This window comes from Rhinopithecus bieti, unplaced genomic scaffold (genome assembly GCF_001698545.2).
Source record: "Rhinopithecus bieti isolate Rb0 unplaced genomic scaffold, ASM169854v2 scaffold_18354, whole genome shotgun sequence".
Lineage (NCBI taxonomy): Eukaryota > Metazoa > Chordata > Mammalia > Primates > Cercopithecidae > Rhinopithecus > Rhinopithecus bieti.
The window spans coordinates 1,553,443-1,567,929 of NW_016809835.1; the positions used below are offsets into that span (position 1 = coordinate 1,553,443).

The 14,487-nt window shown below is 41.8% G+C and overlaps 1 protein-coding gene across 1 annotated transcript in view; it reads right to left on the minus strand.

Annotated features, from left to right (window-relative positions):
* Positions 1-594: 594 nt before the first annotated feature.
* The window catches only part of LOC108541157 (survival motor neuron protein), a 32,517-nt gene continuing 18,624 nt past the window's right edge, over positions 595-14,487 (minus strand). The window contains exons 6-9 of the mRNA XM_017890589.1: positions 13,862-13,957; positions 12,424-12,534; positions 1,633-1,686; positions 595-1,165 (exon numbers count right to left, since the gene is read on the minus strand). Coding sequence (XP_017746078.1) covers positions 1,636-1,686; positions 12,424-12,534; positions 13,862-13,957 — 258 coding nt within the window. The 3' untranslated portion in view covers positions 595-1,165; positions 1,633-1,635. The remainder of the gene's footprint in view (positions 1,166-1,632; positions 1,687-12,423; positions 12,535-13,861; positions 13,958-14,487) is intronic.

Sequence of the window (14,487 nt, forward strand, 5' to 3'; positions counted from 1 at the left end):
TCTTAAGTTCATCCTCAACTTCCAAAAACTGCCAGATATTGTAGACACCATGAAGAATAAGATGTAGTACCTTTCCTCTAATGAAAGAGGAAATACAGATATAAACAATATATAAACAAGAAACAGTATGTGAAAAGCTATGTATAGAAATAGAGAGGCCAGGCGCGGTGGCTCACGCCTGTAATCCCAGCATTTTGGGAGGCCGGGGTGGTCAGATCACTTAAGGTCAGGAGTTTGAAACCAGCGTGGCCAACATGGTGAAACTCCATCTCTACAAAAATACAAAAATGAGCGGGGTGTGGTGCCACATGCCTGTAATCCCAATTACTCACGTGGCTGAGGCACGAGAACCGCTTGAACCCGGGTAGCAGAGGTTGCAGTGAGCTGAGACTGTGCCACTGCATTCCAGCCTGGGCAGCAGAGTGAGACTCTGTCTCAAAAATAAACAAAAATATGTAAAGACATGAAAAATGTGACATTAAGTGGGAATACACATGCACATACACAAAACACTGTGGTGGCATCCATATCAAAATATGGGCCAAAGGGCAAAATAATATGCAAAAAAGAAATACAGACACATAGCTAATTTTAAAAAAAATATTAAATATTTTTATTATATACTTTTAAACATACAGAAGATAGAAAAAAACAGTACAATGAACAGCCATGTCCACCAGTTAGATTCTGTAACATTTTGCCACATATGCATTACATCACATTTTGTTAAACCATTTTAAACATTTTAAGACGTTCTAACATTTCATTCCTAAATGCTGAAGTATGAAAATTAAGACAGTCTTTTATAAACTACAACACCCTTCTCACAGCTCATAAAATTACCAATAATTATCCAGTATCATTCAAAATCTAATCCACATTCCAATTTTCTCAACTGTCTCACCACCGTGCTGGCCTCCCACCCCCACCCCAGTCTTTTACAGATGGTTTTTCAAAATAGGGCCCAATAAAATATTTCACATTGCATTTGGTTATTACGTAACTTTTAATCTAGAAGAGTTACCCACTCTACTTCCTTTTTTCTTTCCCAGCACTGGTATTTTGAAGAAATGAGGCCAGTTATCTTCTGTAACGCTTCACATTCCAGATCTGTCTGATCGTTTCTTTAGTGGTGTCATTTAGTGCTGCTCTATGCCAGCATTTCCTGCAAATGAGAAATTAGAACCAGAGGCTTGACGAATTCCAGTTAAACCATGTCCTCTCTGGACACCAGTTAAACTTGACTAGAGCACTTCATATGTCAGAGTGCACAGTGCAGTATGCCTAGATTATCTCGTATCATAATAAAAAAAAGTCTGCTGGGCTGTCTACTAGTGATATAAAGTGGCATCATATCCTAAAGCTCTTTATTGTGAAGGTATGTTTATTCCACACAACCAACCAGTTAAGTATTTGGTGCAATGATACTTTGACACCATGAGAATTCTAGTAGGGATGTAGATTAACCTTTTATCTAATAGTTTTGGCATCAAAATTATTTAATATTGATTGTTTTACATTAACCTTTCAACTTTTAAGATTTCAACTTTTAAATGTTCAAAACATTTGTTTTCCACAAACCACAAAGTTTTACAAAAGTAAGATTCACTTTCATAATGTCGGCAGACTTACTCCTTAATTTAAGGAATGTGAGCACCTTCCTTCTTTTTGATTTTGTCTGAAACCCTGTAAGGAAAATAAAGGAAGTTAAAAAAAATAGCTATATAGATACAGATAGCTATATACAGATAGCTTTATATGGATGTTAATAAGCATTTTGTTTCACAAGACATTTTACTTATTTTATTCAACAATATACGATCAGAAATTAAGTTGATAGTCTTTTAATCAACTTAAAAGTTTAAAAGTTATCCCAAAGAAAACAACTATTAGGCTGCAGTTAAGGTTTCCTTGCAGTGGCTCATGCCTACAATCCCACGACGTTGGGAGGCTGAGGTAGGGGGAGCACTTGAGACCCAGAGCTTGACACCACCCTGGGCAACATAATGAGACCCTGTCTCTATAAAAAATTTAAAAATTATGCCGGCGTGGTGGCTCAGGCTGGGTGCAGTGGCTCATGCCTGTAATCCCAGCACTTTGGGAGGCCGAGACAGTTGGATCACCTGAGCTCAGGAGTTCGAGACCAGCCTGCCCAACACAGCAAAACCCCATCTCTACTGCAAGTACAAACAATTAGCCAGGCGTGGTGGCAGGCACCTGTGATCCCAGCTACTTGGAAGGCTGAGGCAGGAGAATCGCTTGAACCCAGGAGGCGGAGGCTGCACTGAGCCGAGATCACGCCACTGCACTCCAGTCTGGGTGACACAGCAAGACTCTGCCTCAAATAAATAAATAAATAAATAAATGGCCAGGTGCAGTGGCATATCCCTGCAGTCCCAGCTACTCAGGAAGGTGAGGTGAGAGGACTGCTTGAGCCCTGGAGGCCAAGGCTGCAGTGAGCTGTGAATGTGCCCTTGCACTCCAGCCTGAGCAACAGAGTGAGACCCTGTCTCTAAAAAATAAAATTGAAACTTCAAAAATTTAAAAACATTGCCGGGCAAGGTGATTCATGCTTATAATCCTTGCACTTTGGGAGGCCAAGGTGGGCGGATCACCTGAGGTCGAAGTTTGAGACCAGCCTGACCAACATGGAGAAACCCCAACTCTACTAAAAATACAAAACTAGGCCAGGCGCAGTGGCTCACGCCTGTAATCCCAGCACTCTGGGAGGCCCACGCAGGTGGATCACAAGGTCAGGAGATCTAGACCATCCTGGCTAACACGGTGAAACCCCATCTCTACTAAAAACATAAAAAAATTAGCCGGGCATGGTGGCGGGCGCCTGTAGTCCCAGCTATTTGGGAGGCTGAGGCAGGAGAACGGTGTGAACCTGGGAGGCAGAGCTTGCAGTGAGCTGAGATCCCGCCGCTGCACTCCAGCTTGGGGGACAGAGCGAGACTGCCTCTCAAAAAAAAAAAAAAAAAAAAAAAAAAAAAAAAAAAAAAAAAAAACCTAGCTGGGCATGGTGGCGCATGCCTGTAATTCCAGCTACTCGGGAGGCTGAGGCAGGAGAATTGCTTGAACCCAGGAGGCAGAGGTTGCAGTGAGCCGAGATCACGCCATTGCACACCAGGCTGGGCAACAGGGCAAAACTCCATCTTAAAAAATTAATTAATTAATTTTAAAAAATATTTTTCTTCCTTTTTTTTTTAAGACGAAGTTTCGCTCTTGTTGCCCAGGCTGGAGTGCAATGGTGTGATCTTGGCTCACTGCAACCTCCGCCTCCCGGTTTCAAGCAATTCTCCTGCCTCAGTCTCCCGAGTAGCTGGTATTACAGGCATGCACCACCACGCCCAGCTAATTTTGTATATTTTTTTAGTAGAGACCGGGTTTCTCCATGTTGAGGCTAGTCTCTAACTCCTGACCTCAGGTGATTCGCCTGCCTCGGCCTCCCAAAGTGCTGGGATTACAGGCGTGAGCCACCATGCCTGGCCTATACCTTATTCTCATCAAATAAAATATATGACCTTAAACTACTTGTGTCATACTTATTAAAATAAGACCATTAAACACCAGTATTCACTAAAAAAAAAATTAAAGTCAAAAATTAATACTAAAGCATTTGTTTTTCTTGTCAGATCTAGCCCAAATGTCCTCTCTTTTCTGGCTTCAATGCTTTCTATCTTTTCCTACATGTATACTAGCTTGCAGTGGCTTCCCACTTCATTACTAATCTACACCTAAGAGACCATAAGATGTACTGAAAGATTTGTTACTAATGAGTATCAAAGTTATAACCTATTTTGTGTTATTTCAACAACATTACTCTTAGTCATTTGCACTCTGCTTAGGTTTCTAAGACAAAAAGAGGTTAAGAGCTAGACTCAGAGCCTATCTCAACCACGTGGCTTCAGTAGAACAAACGTTAAGAATTGCTAGCTTAAGGCAATGACATATTAAAAACACTTAAGGCCAAGCGCAGTGACTCATGCCTGTAATCCCAACACTTTGGGAGGCTGAGGCGGGCAAATCACGAGGTCAGGAGATTGAGACCATCCTGTCTAACATATGAAACCCCGTCTCTACTAAAAATACAAAAAAATTAGCCGTGCATGGTGGCACACACCTGTAGTTCCAGCTACTTGGGAGGCTGAGGCAGGAGAATCGCTTGAACCCAGGAGGCAGAGTTGCAGTGAGCTGAGATCACATCACTGCACTTAGTCTGGGTGACAGAGCGAGACTGTCTCAAAAAAAAAGAAAAAAAAAAAAAGAAAAAAGAAAACCACTTAAGCTGGGCCAGGGAATGGCTGGCTCCCACCTATAATTGCACCATTCTGAAAGGCCAGGGTGGGAGGATCACTTGAGCCCGGGAGTTCAAGACCAGCCTGGGCAACACAGGGAGACCTCATCTCTACTAAAAATTTAAAAAATCAGCTGGGTGTTGTGGCTTGTGCCTGTAGTCCCACCTACTCAGAAGGCTGAGGTGGGAAGGTCACTTGAGCCCAGGAGATTGAGGCTACAGTGAGCCACAACTGTGCTACTGTACTCCAGCCTGGGAGACAGAGTAAGACCCTGATTCTACTTTTTAAAAATGTAAAGAAAAAAATCCCTTTTTCAAAACAACAACAAAAAAACACACTAAAGCTGTTGGAAAACCTAACCATCAGCAATGGCTTGTTCTTTTTGTTTGTTTAGACACAGCATCTCTCTCTGTTGCCCAGGCTGGAGTGCAGTTCAGACAGAGTAGGGACAGGACTCAGTGTCTCCTTCCCCTACCCCGATCCCCACCAAGGACCTCTACTGCAAGCTGGTGCAGGGGAGGCCCCATGGCCAGCGGAGACCCCAACCAAACCATTTGGACCATGTACCATAAATCTTACTCAAGGGGCCATACCTACTTATTATGATGCCTTGGAGCTAAAATAAGCAGCTCCCATTATAAATCTCACTCAAGGGAGTTAGCTCTATCTCCAGCATACACACAAGGCCAGAGAAGGACCAGTCCTTAACTTAGCTTCATTATAACACTAAAAATCACACCTGGGGTGGAGATGTAACATGCTAATGCGACATGCCAGGCATGAAGAAACATGTTATGAAACTGCACAGGTGCTAAAAGTTCTCTGCTTCTACATACATAAAGTCACTCTTTTCCCACTGTAGCCTCTTAAAAACTGCCTTTCCAACTCCCTCCGGGGAGCCAGCCAGAAAACTGTCTCTCTCGTGCTGCCATCCTTATGCCTGGGCATATGGTCCAATAAAGCCTTATTTGGGAAAACTCCTTTGGCCTCACGATTTCTATTGCATTGAAAGCCGAAGAACCCATGGTCAGTAACACAATGGTGTATATCATAGCTCACTGCAGCCTTAAACTCTTGGGCTCATGCAATCCTCCTGCCTCAGCCTCCCAAATAGCTAGGATAACAAATGCATGCCACCGTGCCTAGCTAATTTTTTAAAAAAATGCTTGCAGACACAGGCTCTTACCATGTTGCCCAGGCAAGTCTCCAACTCCTGGCCTCAAGCAATCAATCACCTCACCTCGGCCTCCCAAAGCACTGGGAATACAGGCCTAAGCCACTGTGCCCAGCTGGCTTATTTTTTTAAACGATAAAATTCCCAAGAGACAAAATGCAGGCTCAGGAAAGTGGAATTTCCTAACACTGCTGAACTGAAGTTCATATGTTTATATTTTAATTAATTAACTTTAATGAATGCATATATGCAAAAAATATTTCTAAAAGTAAAGATCATTTCTCTAGTTAGCTAGAATTTGTGGCAAATATTCTGGAAAAGGTGCTGCCCAACAACTGCTGCTCAAACTCCGGTAAAAGAAACAGAAACATCTGGATGTTGTTGGTCAAGAGGCTCATGCCTGTAATCCCAGCACTTTGGGAGGCTGAGGTGGGTGGATCACTTGAGCTCAGGAGTTCGAGACCAGCCTGGGCAACATGGTGAAACCCCATCTCTACAAAAAAACCCACAAAAATTGTAGGTGCGGTCACACTCATAATCCCACCACTCTGGGAGGCCGAGGCAGGCAGATGACCTGAGATTGGGAGTTTGAGACCAGCCTGACCAACATGGAGAAACCCGGTCTCTACTAAAAATTCAAAATTAGTCAGGCAAGATGGTGCATGCCTGTAATCCCAGCTACTCGGGGGGCTGATGCAGGAGAATCGCTTGAACCTGGGAGGCGGAGTTTGTGGTGAGGTGAGATTGCACCATTGCACTCCAGCCTTGGCAACAAGAGCGAAACTCTGTTTCAAAAAAAAAAAAAAAAAAAAAAAAAATTAGCCAGGTGTGGCACATGCCTATAGTCCCAGCTACTCAGAAGGCTGAGGTGAGAGGACTGCTTGAGCCTAGAAGGCGGAGGTTGCAGTGAGCCAAAATTATACCACTGCATTCCAGCCGGGATGACAGAGTGACACTGTCTCAAAAAAAAAAAAAAAAAGGAGGTCAGGCGCAGTGGCTCACGCCTGTATTCCCAGCACTTTGGGAGGCCAAGGGGGGCAATCATGAGGTCAAGAGATTGAGACCATCTGGCCAACATGGTGAAACCCCGACTCTACCAAAAATACAAAAATTAGCTGGGTGTGGTGGTGCATGCCTGTAGTCCCAGCTACTTGGGAGGCTGAGGCAGGAGAATCGCTTGAACCCAGGAGGCAGAGATTGTGCCACTGCATTGCATTCCAGCCTGGCGACAGAGCAAGACTCCATCTCAAAAAAAAAAAGTCCTGACTTTTCAGTAAAAGTCAAAAGTCTACTGAAAAACCTACTAGGTTTTAATAACAGTTCTATCAAGTACCTGAAATAGGAATGTTTAAGTACAATTTAACTCTAATTTTTCATCCTTATCAACCTTCAAATCAACTATATTCCAACACATAAGTGCATTCATATTTTTAAATTATTGCTAGAAACATCAATAATAAGATCCATAACTATCTAGAGCCATGGTAAAATAGGCATTTTCAAGTTGTACTGGTGGCAATGCTTATAGGAATAAGAATTTTGGAAAGCCAGTTGTCAGTGTGTATCAAAAGCTATTAAAATGTTTATACTTTTTCACCTGATAATGATATGTCTTAGTCATAAGGAAATAATCTACAAAAAAACTTTATATATAAAAATGGTTATCTCATTATCAGAGTTAAACCTTGTTAATGTTCAACATTTGGCAAAATATCAACTTATTCTGAACCAAGTTTACTCTGAACCAGGCACTGTTCTAAAGGCCACAGATAAAGATACAAGGACTACAAGACAGACAAGGCCCGTGCTCTCACAGCACTTACATTCTACTAGACATAAACAGATAAAACAGGAAAGAAAAATTATATCAGGGAATGACAAATGCTACACAGAGAATCTAAGTGGGATAAAGTGACAGAGAATGAGGGGGTATCACTTCCAGACTGAACAGGGAAGGTGAAATTTAAGATGATATCTGAATGGCAAGAAGCCAGACAAGTGAAATCTGAGGTAGGGTTTCCAGATGAAAGAACATGAGTGCCAAGGCCCTGAAGAAGCTATAAACCTGGTATTACAAGAGGAAGAAAAGAGGCCAGTGTTGCTGGAGCAGAGGAAGAGAGAGCATGAAATGAGATTCAGGCAAAGGAACTGGCAAGAAATACAACATGTTATACTTTGCAAACCAGGGTAAAACGTTTGGATTTTAACCCAAGTGTGACTGGAAGCTATTGCAGAGTCTTTTAAAGGAAGAGGTGGGATCTACTTTACATTTTTAAAATATTGCTCTAGCTTCTGTATGAAAAATAAATTTAGCAGGGTGAGACATGAGATTTGGGAACTACTGCAGTAAGGTAAGAGATTATGATGATATCTTTTATCCAGAAAATATAAAGAGCTATTAACACCCAACAATAAAGACAAACCCAATTAAAAAAAAGCCAAAAGACTTGAAAAGATATTTCTCCAAAGATATATAAATGACCAGCAGCATCTTAGGAAAAGATGCAACATCATTCAGTCATTAGGAAATGCAAATTGAAGCCACAGTAAGGTATCATTTCTCCCCCAACTAGGATGGCTACAATCAGAGACAGTAATAACTGCTGAAGAGAATGTGGAGAAAGAAGAACCTTTATACACTGTTGGTGGGAATGTGAAATGGTACGGCAACTTCAGAAAACAGTTTCAAAGTTCCTCAAAGAGTTAAACATGGAGTTAGCCTAAGAGCCAACAGTTACACTCCTAGTTGTATACCCAAGAGAACTGAAAACATGCCCATACAAAATTCTGCAAACAAACATTCCTAACAGCATTATTCATAATAACCCAAAGAGGAAACAACCGAAACACCTTTCTGGATAAACAAAATGTTCTATGTCCATATGACGAAATATTATTCAGTAACAAAAGATACGAAGTACTGATATATGGCTTCAATATGGATGAACCTTGAGAAACTTACGCTAAGTAAAAGAATCCAGATATAGGCCGGGCGCGGTGGCTCAAGCCTGTAATCCCAGCACTTTGGGAGGCCGAGACGGGCGGATCACGAGGTCAGGAGATCGAGACCATCCTGGCTAACACGGTGAAACCCCGTCTCTACTAAAGATACAAAAAACTAGCCGGGCGAGGTGGCGGGTGCCTGTAGTCCCAGCTACTCGGGAGGCTGAGGCAGGAGAATGGCATAAACCCGGGAGGTGGAGCTTGCAGTGAGCTGAGATCCGGCCACTGCACTCCAGCCTGGGCGACAGAGCGAGACTCCGTCTCAACAAAAAAAAAAAAAGAATCCAGGTATAAATGGCCACATATTGTAGAATTCCATTTATATAAAATGTCCAGAATAGGCAAATCCATAGAAAGTAAATTAGTGGTTCTCAGGGGCTGGGACGACAGGATATTAGGGAGTTCTAATGGGTATGGGGTTTCCTTTTGGGTAATGAAAATGTTCTGGGCTGGGCATGGTGGGGAAGGGGCCTTGTCGAGCCCAGGAGTTTGAGGCTGCAGTGAGATATGATCATGGCACTGCATTCCAGTTTGTGTGACAGAGCAAGAGCCCATCTAAAAAAAAAAAAAATTAGCCAGGTGTGGTGGCGGGAGCCTATAGTCCCACCTACTCGGGAGGTTTAGGCAGGAGAATGGCGTGAACCTGGGAGGCGGAGCTTGCAGTGAGCCAAGATCACGCCACTGCACTCCAGTCTGGGTGACAGAACAAGACTCTGTCTCAAAAAACAAAACAAAACAAAACACCAAAAAACAAAAACAGCACAAACAAATGTTCATAGCAACATTATTCATTATAGCCCAAAAATAAAAACAACCTAAATGTCCATGAACTGATGAATGGATAAAACGTGATATAACCAAACAATGGAATATTCAGCAATAAGAAGGAATGCAGTACTGATGCATGCTACAGCATCGATGAATCTTGAAAATAGTAAGCTAAGTGAAAGAAGCCAGACACAAAAAACCACATATCGTATACTTCCGTTTATATATAATATCTAAAATAGACAAATTCATAGAGACAGAAAGCGTACTGACTGCCTAGGGGTGGGGAAAATGAAGGTAACAGGGTTTCTTTTTGGGGTGATGAAAATGTTCTAAAATTGTAGTGATGGTTGCATAACTGTGAAAACCAAAACCACTGACTTGTATATTTTCTTTTTTATTTTATTTTATTTTTTGAGACGGAGTCTCGCTCTGTTGCCCAGGGTGGAGTGCAGTGGCGTAATCTCGGCTCACTGCAAGCTCCACCTCCTGGGTTCACACCATTCTCCTGCCTCAGCCTACCGAGTAGCTGGGACACAAGGCGCCCGCCACCATGCCTGGCTAGTTTTTTTCGTATATTTAGTAGAGATGATATTTTCACTGTATTAGCCAGGATGGTCTCGATCTCCTGACCTCGTGATCTGCCTGCCTTGGCCCCCCAAAGTGCTGGGATTAGAGGCGTGAGCCACTGCGCCCGGTCAACTTGTATATTTTCAAAGGTAAACTGCACACCATGTGAATTATATCTCAAGAAAGCTATTTAGAACATAAATTATACCAATACTTTATATTTACATTATATATTTTTTCTTCAACTATTTCATGATTTAAAAAACGTAAAAGCTGAGAGTATTACAGTCATAACTGATCTCAAAACAAATTACAAGCTGTTGATTTGTTACTTTTTGGTCATTAAAATGAAGAATTCATGATATATACAAATATACCAAGGTTATACAACAACAACTGACGAGTGACTCTTTTTTTTTTTCCCCTCAAATTCTCACTCTGTTGGCTAGGCTAGAACGCAGCAGTGTGATCTTGGCTCACTGCAACCTCTGCCTCTCAGGTTCAAGTGATTCTCCTGCCTCAGCCTCCCAAGTAGCTGGGATTATAGCTGCCCGCTACCACACTGGGCTAATTTTGTGTATTTAGTAGAGACGGGGTGTCACCATGTTGTCCAGGCTGGTCTTGAACTCCTAACCTCAAGTGATCCACCTGCCTCGACCTCCCAAAGTACTGGGATTATAGGTGTGAGCCACTGCGCCAGGCCTTTTTCTTTTTTTGAGATGGAGTCGTACTCTGTCACCAAGGGTAGAGTGCAGTGGTACAATCTCAACTCACCGCAACCTCCGCCTCCCTGGTTCAAGCAATTTTCCTGCCACAGCCTCCCAAGTAGCTGGGATTACAGGCATGCGCCACCACGACCAGCTAAATTTTTTTTGGTATTTTAGTAGAGACGGGGTTTCATCATGCTGGCCAGGCTGGTCTCGAACTCCTGATCTCAAGTGATCTGCCCGCCTCGGCCTCACAAAGTGTTGGGATTATAGGCATAAGCCACTATGCCCAGCCTTAACTTTTTTTTTTTTTTTTTTTTTTTTAGTACTGGGATTATAGGTGTGAGCCACTGCGCCAGGCCTTTTTCTTTTTTTGAGATGGAGTCGTACTCTGTCACCAAGGGTAGAGTGCAGTGGTACAATCTCAACTCACCGCAACCTCCGCCTCCCTGGTTCAAGCAATTTTCCTGCCACAGCCTCCCAAGTAGCTGGGATTACAGGCATGCGCCACCACGACCAGCTAAATTTTTTTTGGTATTTTTAGTAGAGACGGGGTTTCATCATGCTGGCCAGGCTGGTCTCGAACTCCTGATCTCAAGTGATCTGCCCGCCTCGGCCTCACAAAGTGTTGGGATTATAGGCATAAGCCACTATGCCCAGCCTTAACTTTTTTTTTTTTTTTTTTTTTTTTATAAGCACGTCATCTCTGTCGCCCAGGTTGGAGTGCAGTGGCCGGATCTCAGCTCACTGCAAGCTCCGCCTCCCGGGTTCACGCCATTCTCCTGCCTCAGCCTCCCAAGTAGCTGGGACTACAGGCGCCGCCACCTCGCCCGGCTAGTTTTTGTATTTTTTAGTAGAGACGGGGTTTCACCGTGTTCACCAGGATGGTCTCGAACTCCTGACCTCGTGATCCGCCCGTCTCGGCCTCCCAAAGTGCTGGGATTACAGGCTTGAGCCACCGCGCCCGGCCGCCCGGCCTTAACTTTTAAATAAGAATATTAAAGGGAGCACACATAGACGATACATTTACAAACGTACACCTTTAAGTCAGTTGTTTCTTCTATATTAATTTACTAAAAATTCAAGTGCCTATAATATCACATCATAATTTTAGCAGGGCACATGAGCTTCCTTTTAAAAATAATTTTAAATGTTTTGACTAAAATACACTAGAACATGTCTGTAAGAGACTAATGTATAAAGTGACAAGTTTGAAGCCATACTCCCCAAAGTTCATGTGGTACATATTACCCCAGATCTTTGTGCATAAGAAGAATTTCATTTTTCTTGGGAGGCCGAGGTGGGTGGATCATGAGGTCAGGAGATTGCGACCATCCTGGCTAACACGGTCAAACCCTGTCTCTACTAAAAAATACAAAAAATTAGCCGGGTGTGGTGGCAGACACCTGTAGTCCCAGCTACTTGGGAGGCTGAGGCAGGAGACTGGCATGAACCCGGGAGGCAGAGCTTGCAGTGAGCCAAGATCGTGCCACTGCACTCCAGCCTGGGCAACAGAGCAAGACTCCGTCTCAAAAAAAAAAAATAAATAGAAATAAAATTTCATTTCTCTTTTATGAAAATTATCCCATCTTTTCCATTCCCGTACAATCAATTTCAAATCAAAGCAGAGATTAAAACATTATTTACAAAAGTATAACTTCAATTCAAAATGTATAATCAAAATAATCTAACAGCAGCATGAAAGCTTTTAAAAATTAACTACAATTATACTTAGGGACAATGCAAGAGTAATTTAAGCTTCAGACAGATAGTTGTACTTTATTATTATTATTTTTTTAGGAATATAAAGAGAGAAGCAAGTAGTATTTTACAAATTTACAAAACAAAGTCACATAACTACAAAAAAATTGTCAGGGAAAGATTCTGAGTGATTACTTACCATATAATAGCCAGTGTGATAGCCACTCATGTACCACGAAATTAACATACTTCCCAAAGCATCAGCATCCTCAAGAGAATCTGGACATATGGGAGGTGGTGGGGGAATTATCTGGAGACAGAAAAAGATGTTATTTATATCCAGTAAACAAAAAAGTAAAGTCTGGGGATTTATATTATACAGTGAATGCTGGATATTAATTGTATATTTGCTTAGATCATCTCCTACTTAAATTTCTTTTTTTTCCCCCCTAAACAAAGACAAGGTCTTGCTATGCTGCCCAGACTGGTCTCAAACTCCTGAGCTCAAGTGATCCTCCTGCCTTGGCCTTCTAAACTGCTGGGATTACAGGCATGAGCCACTGTACCTGGCCTTAAATTTCTTAATATAGCTAGCATTTGGAGAAAGCCAACCAGTAACAACAAAAGACCAACAAAATTAAATTTAACAAGGATCAAAAGACAGTGACATAAAAATTTAAACATTTTGATTTAGACTATATATCTGTTCCACTATGAAGCTATGAGTAAAAAAAAGTCAAGCATAAATACCTTTATGCTTTTCCTTAATACACACACACACACACACACACACACACACACACACACACACAGAGCTCACATACCATTTCAAGGGCCATTTTAAGCAAACATCTTGGGTAGAACATCTGTCCTAACCCCATCCCAATACACAGTAAGCCAAAGAGTATCGTTGTATCTATTGTTAATACCTAAAAATCTAACATTAGAAATCCAGTTTACAGCTGGGTGCAGTAGATCACGCCTGTAATCCCAGCACTTTGGGAGGCCAAGGTGGGCAGATCACCTAAGGTCAGGAGTTCAAGACCAGTCTGGCCAACATGGTGAAACCCCATTTCTACTAATAATACAAAAATAAGCCGGGCGTGGTGGCAGGCGCCTGTAATCCCAGCTACTCGGGAGGTTGAGGCAGGAGAATTGCTTGAACCCAGGAGGTGGAGGTTGCAGTGAGCCGAGATCACACCACTGCACTCCAGCCTGGGTGACAAGGGCAAAACTCTGCCTCAAAAAAAAAAAAAAAAAAGAAAGAAAGAAAAAGAAATCCAGTTTACATCAGAAGCTAACATCCAACTATACCTAGAAGGGCAAACACTAATCCCTTATATATGGTATAATTAAATCCCTTCTAACAGGAACTACCTCCCTATAGACTAGATACCAACTTCTGCCAGGAAAGAAGCAGGCAACCTAGAGCTTAGAGTTGGGACTACAAGAGCACTGCATTTGGGTAACAGAAAGGCATTAAAAACAAACAAAAAAACCCCAGAGGTTTAGTTCAAATTTCTACCCATTAGAATCTGGCCCAAGGGATGGTCTACAATGACATTTTCCGATCCTATTCTGCTAATTATCAAATTGTATATGAAAGCAAAACCTAATCTATACTCTTTTTTACTTACCGGTGGTCCAGAAGGAAATGGAGGCAGCCAGCATGATAGTAAGTGGGGTGGTGGTGGTGGCGGCGGTGGTGGTGGGCCATTGAATTTTAGACCTGGCTATAAGGAATATTCAAATGAAAATTAACTTACCAATTTCAATATGATAGGAATAAAAAGGACTCAAAACCAAAAGGATAAAAATAATTACCCAGAATATTTGTATTATACATATCAAAAAGGTTAAGTGAAATTTCATGTACCAAATCCTGAAGTCAAACAGACTCATAAGTCAAATGACAACCTCTGGATTTTTCTCATTTCCCTTCTATGTAGATATTAAGGAAGTAAAAAAAAAAATAAGAGTGGTAATTACCTAATAAATCAGAAAGAGTCTATTCAGCAAAATTATTTCAATCATAAAAGACTATAGCCTGAATTTCATTAACTAAATTGTATAATTTTTTATGAAAGCCTGTTTAGCTATATATGCTAACTTAGAGCACATACTGTGAAAACTAGCAAATCTCTCACCTTATAAAATCAGCCCCTGAGACCAATGAAGCATGATATACATATTCTAAGAAGGTACATCATTTTAGAGTCAAAAAACTACAATATAATGTAAGCCTAATAAAACATTATCCCAG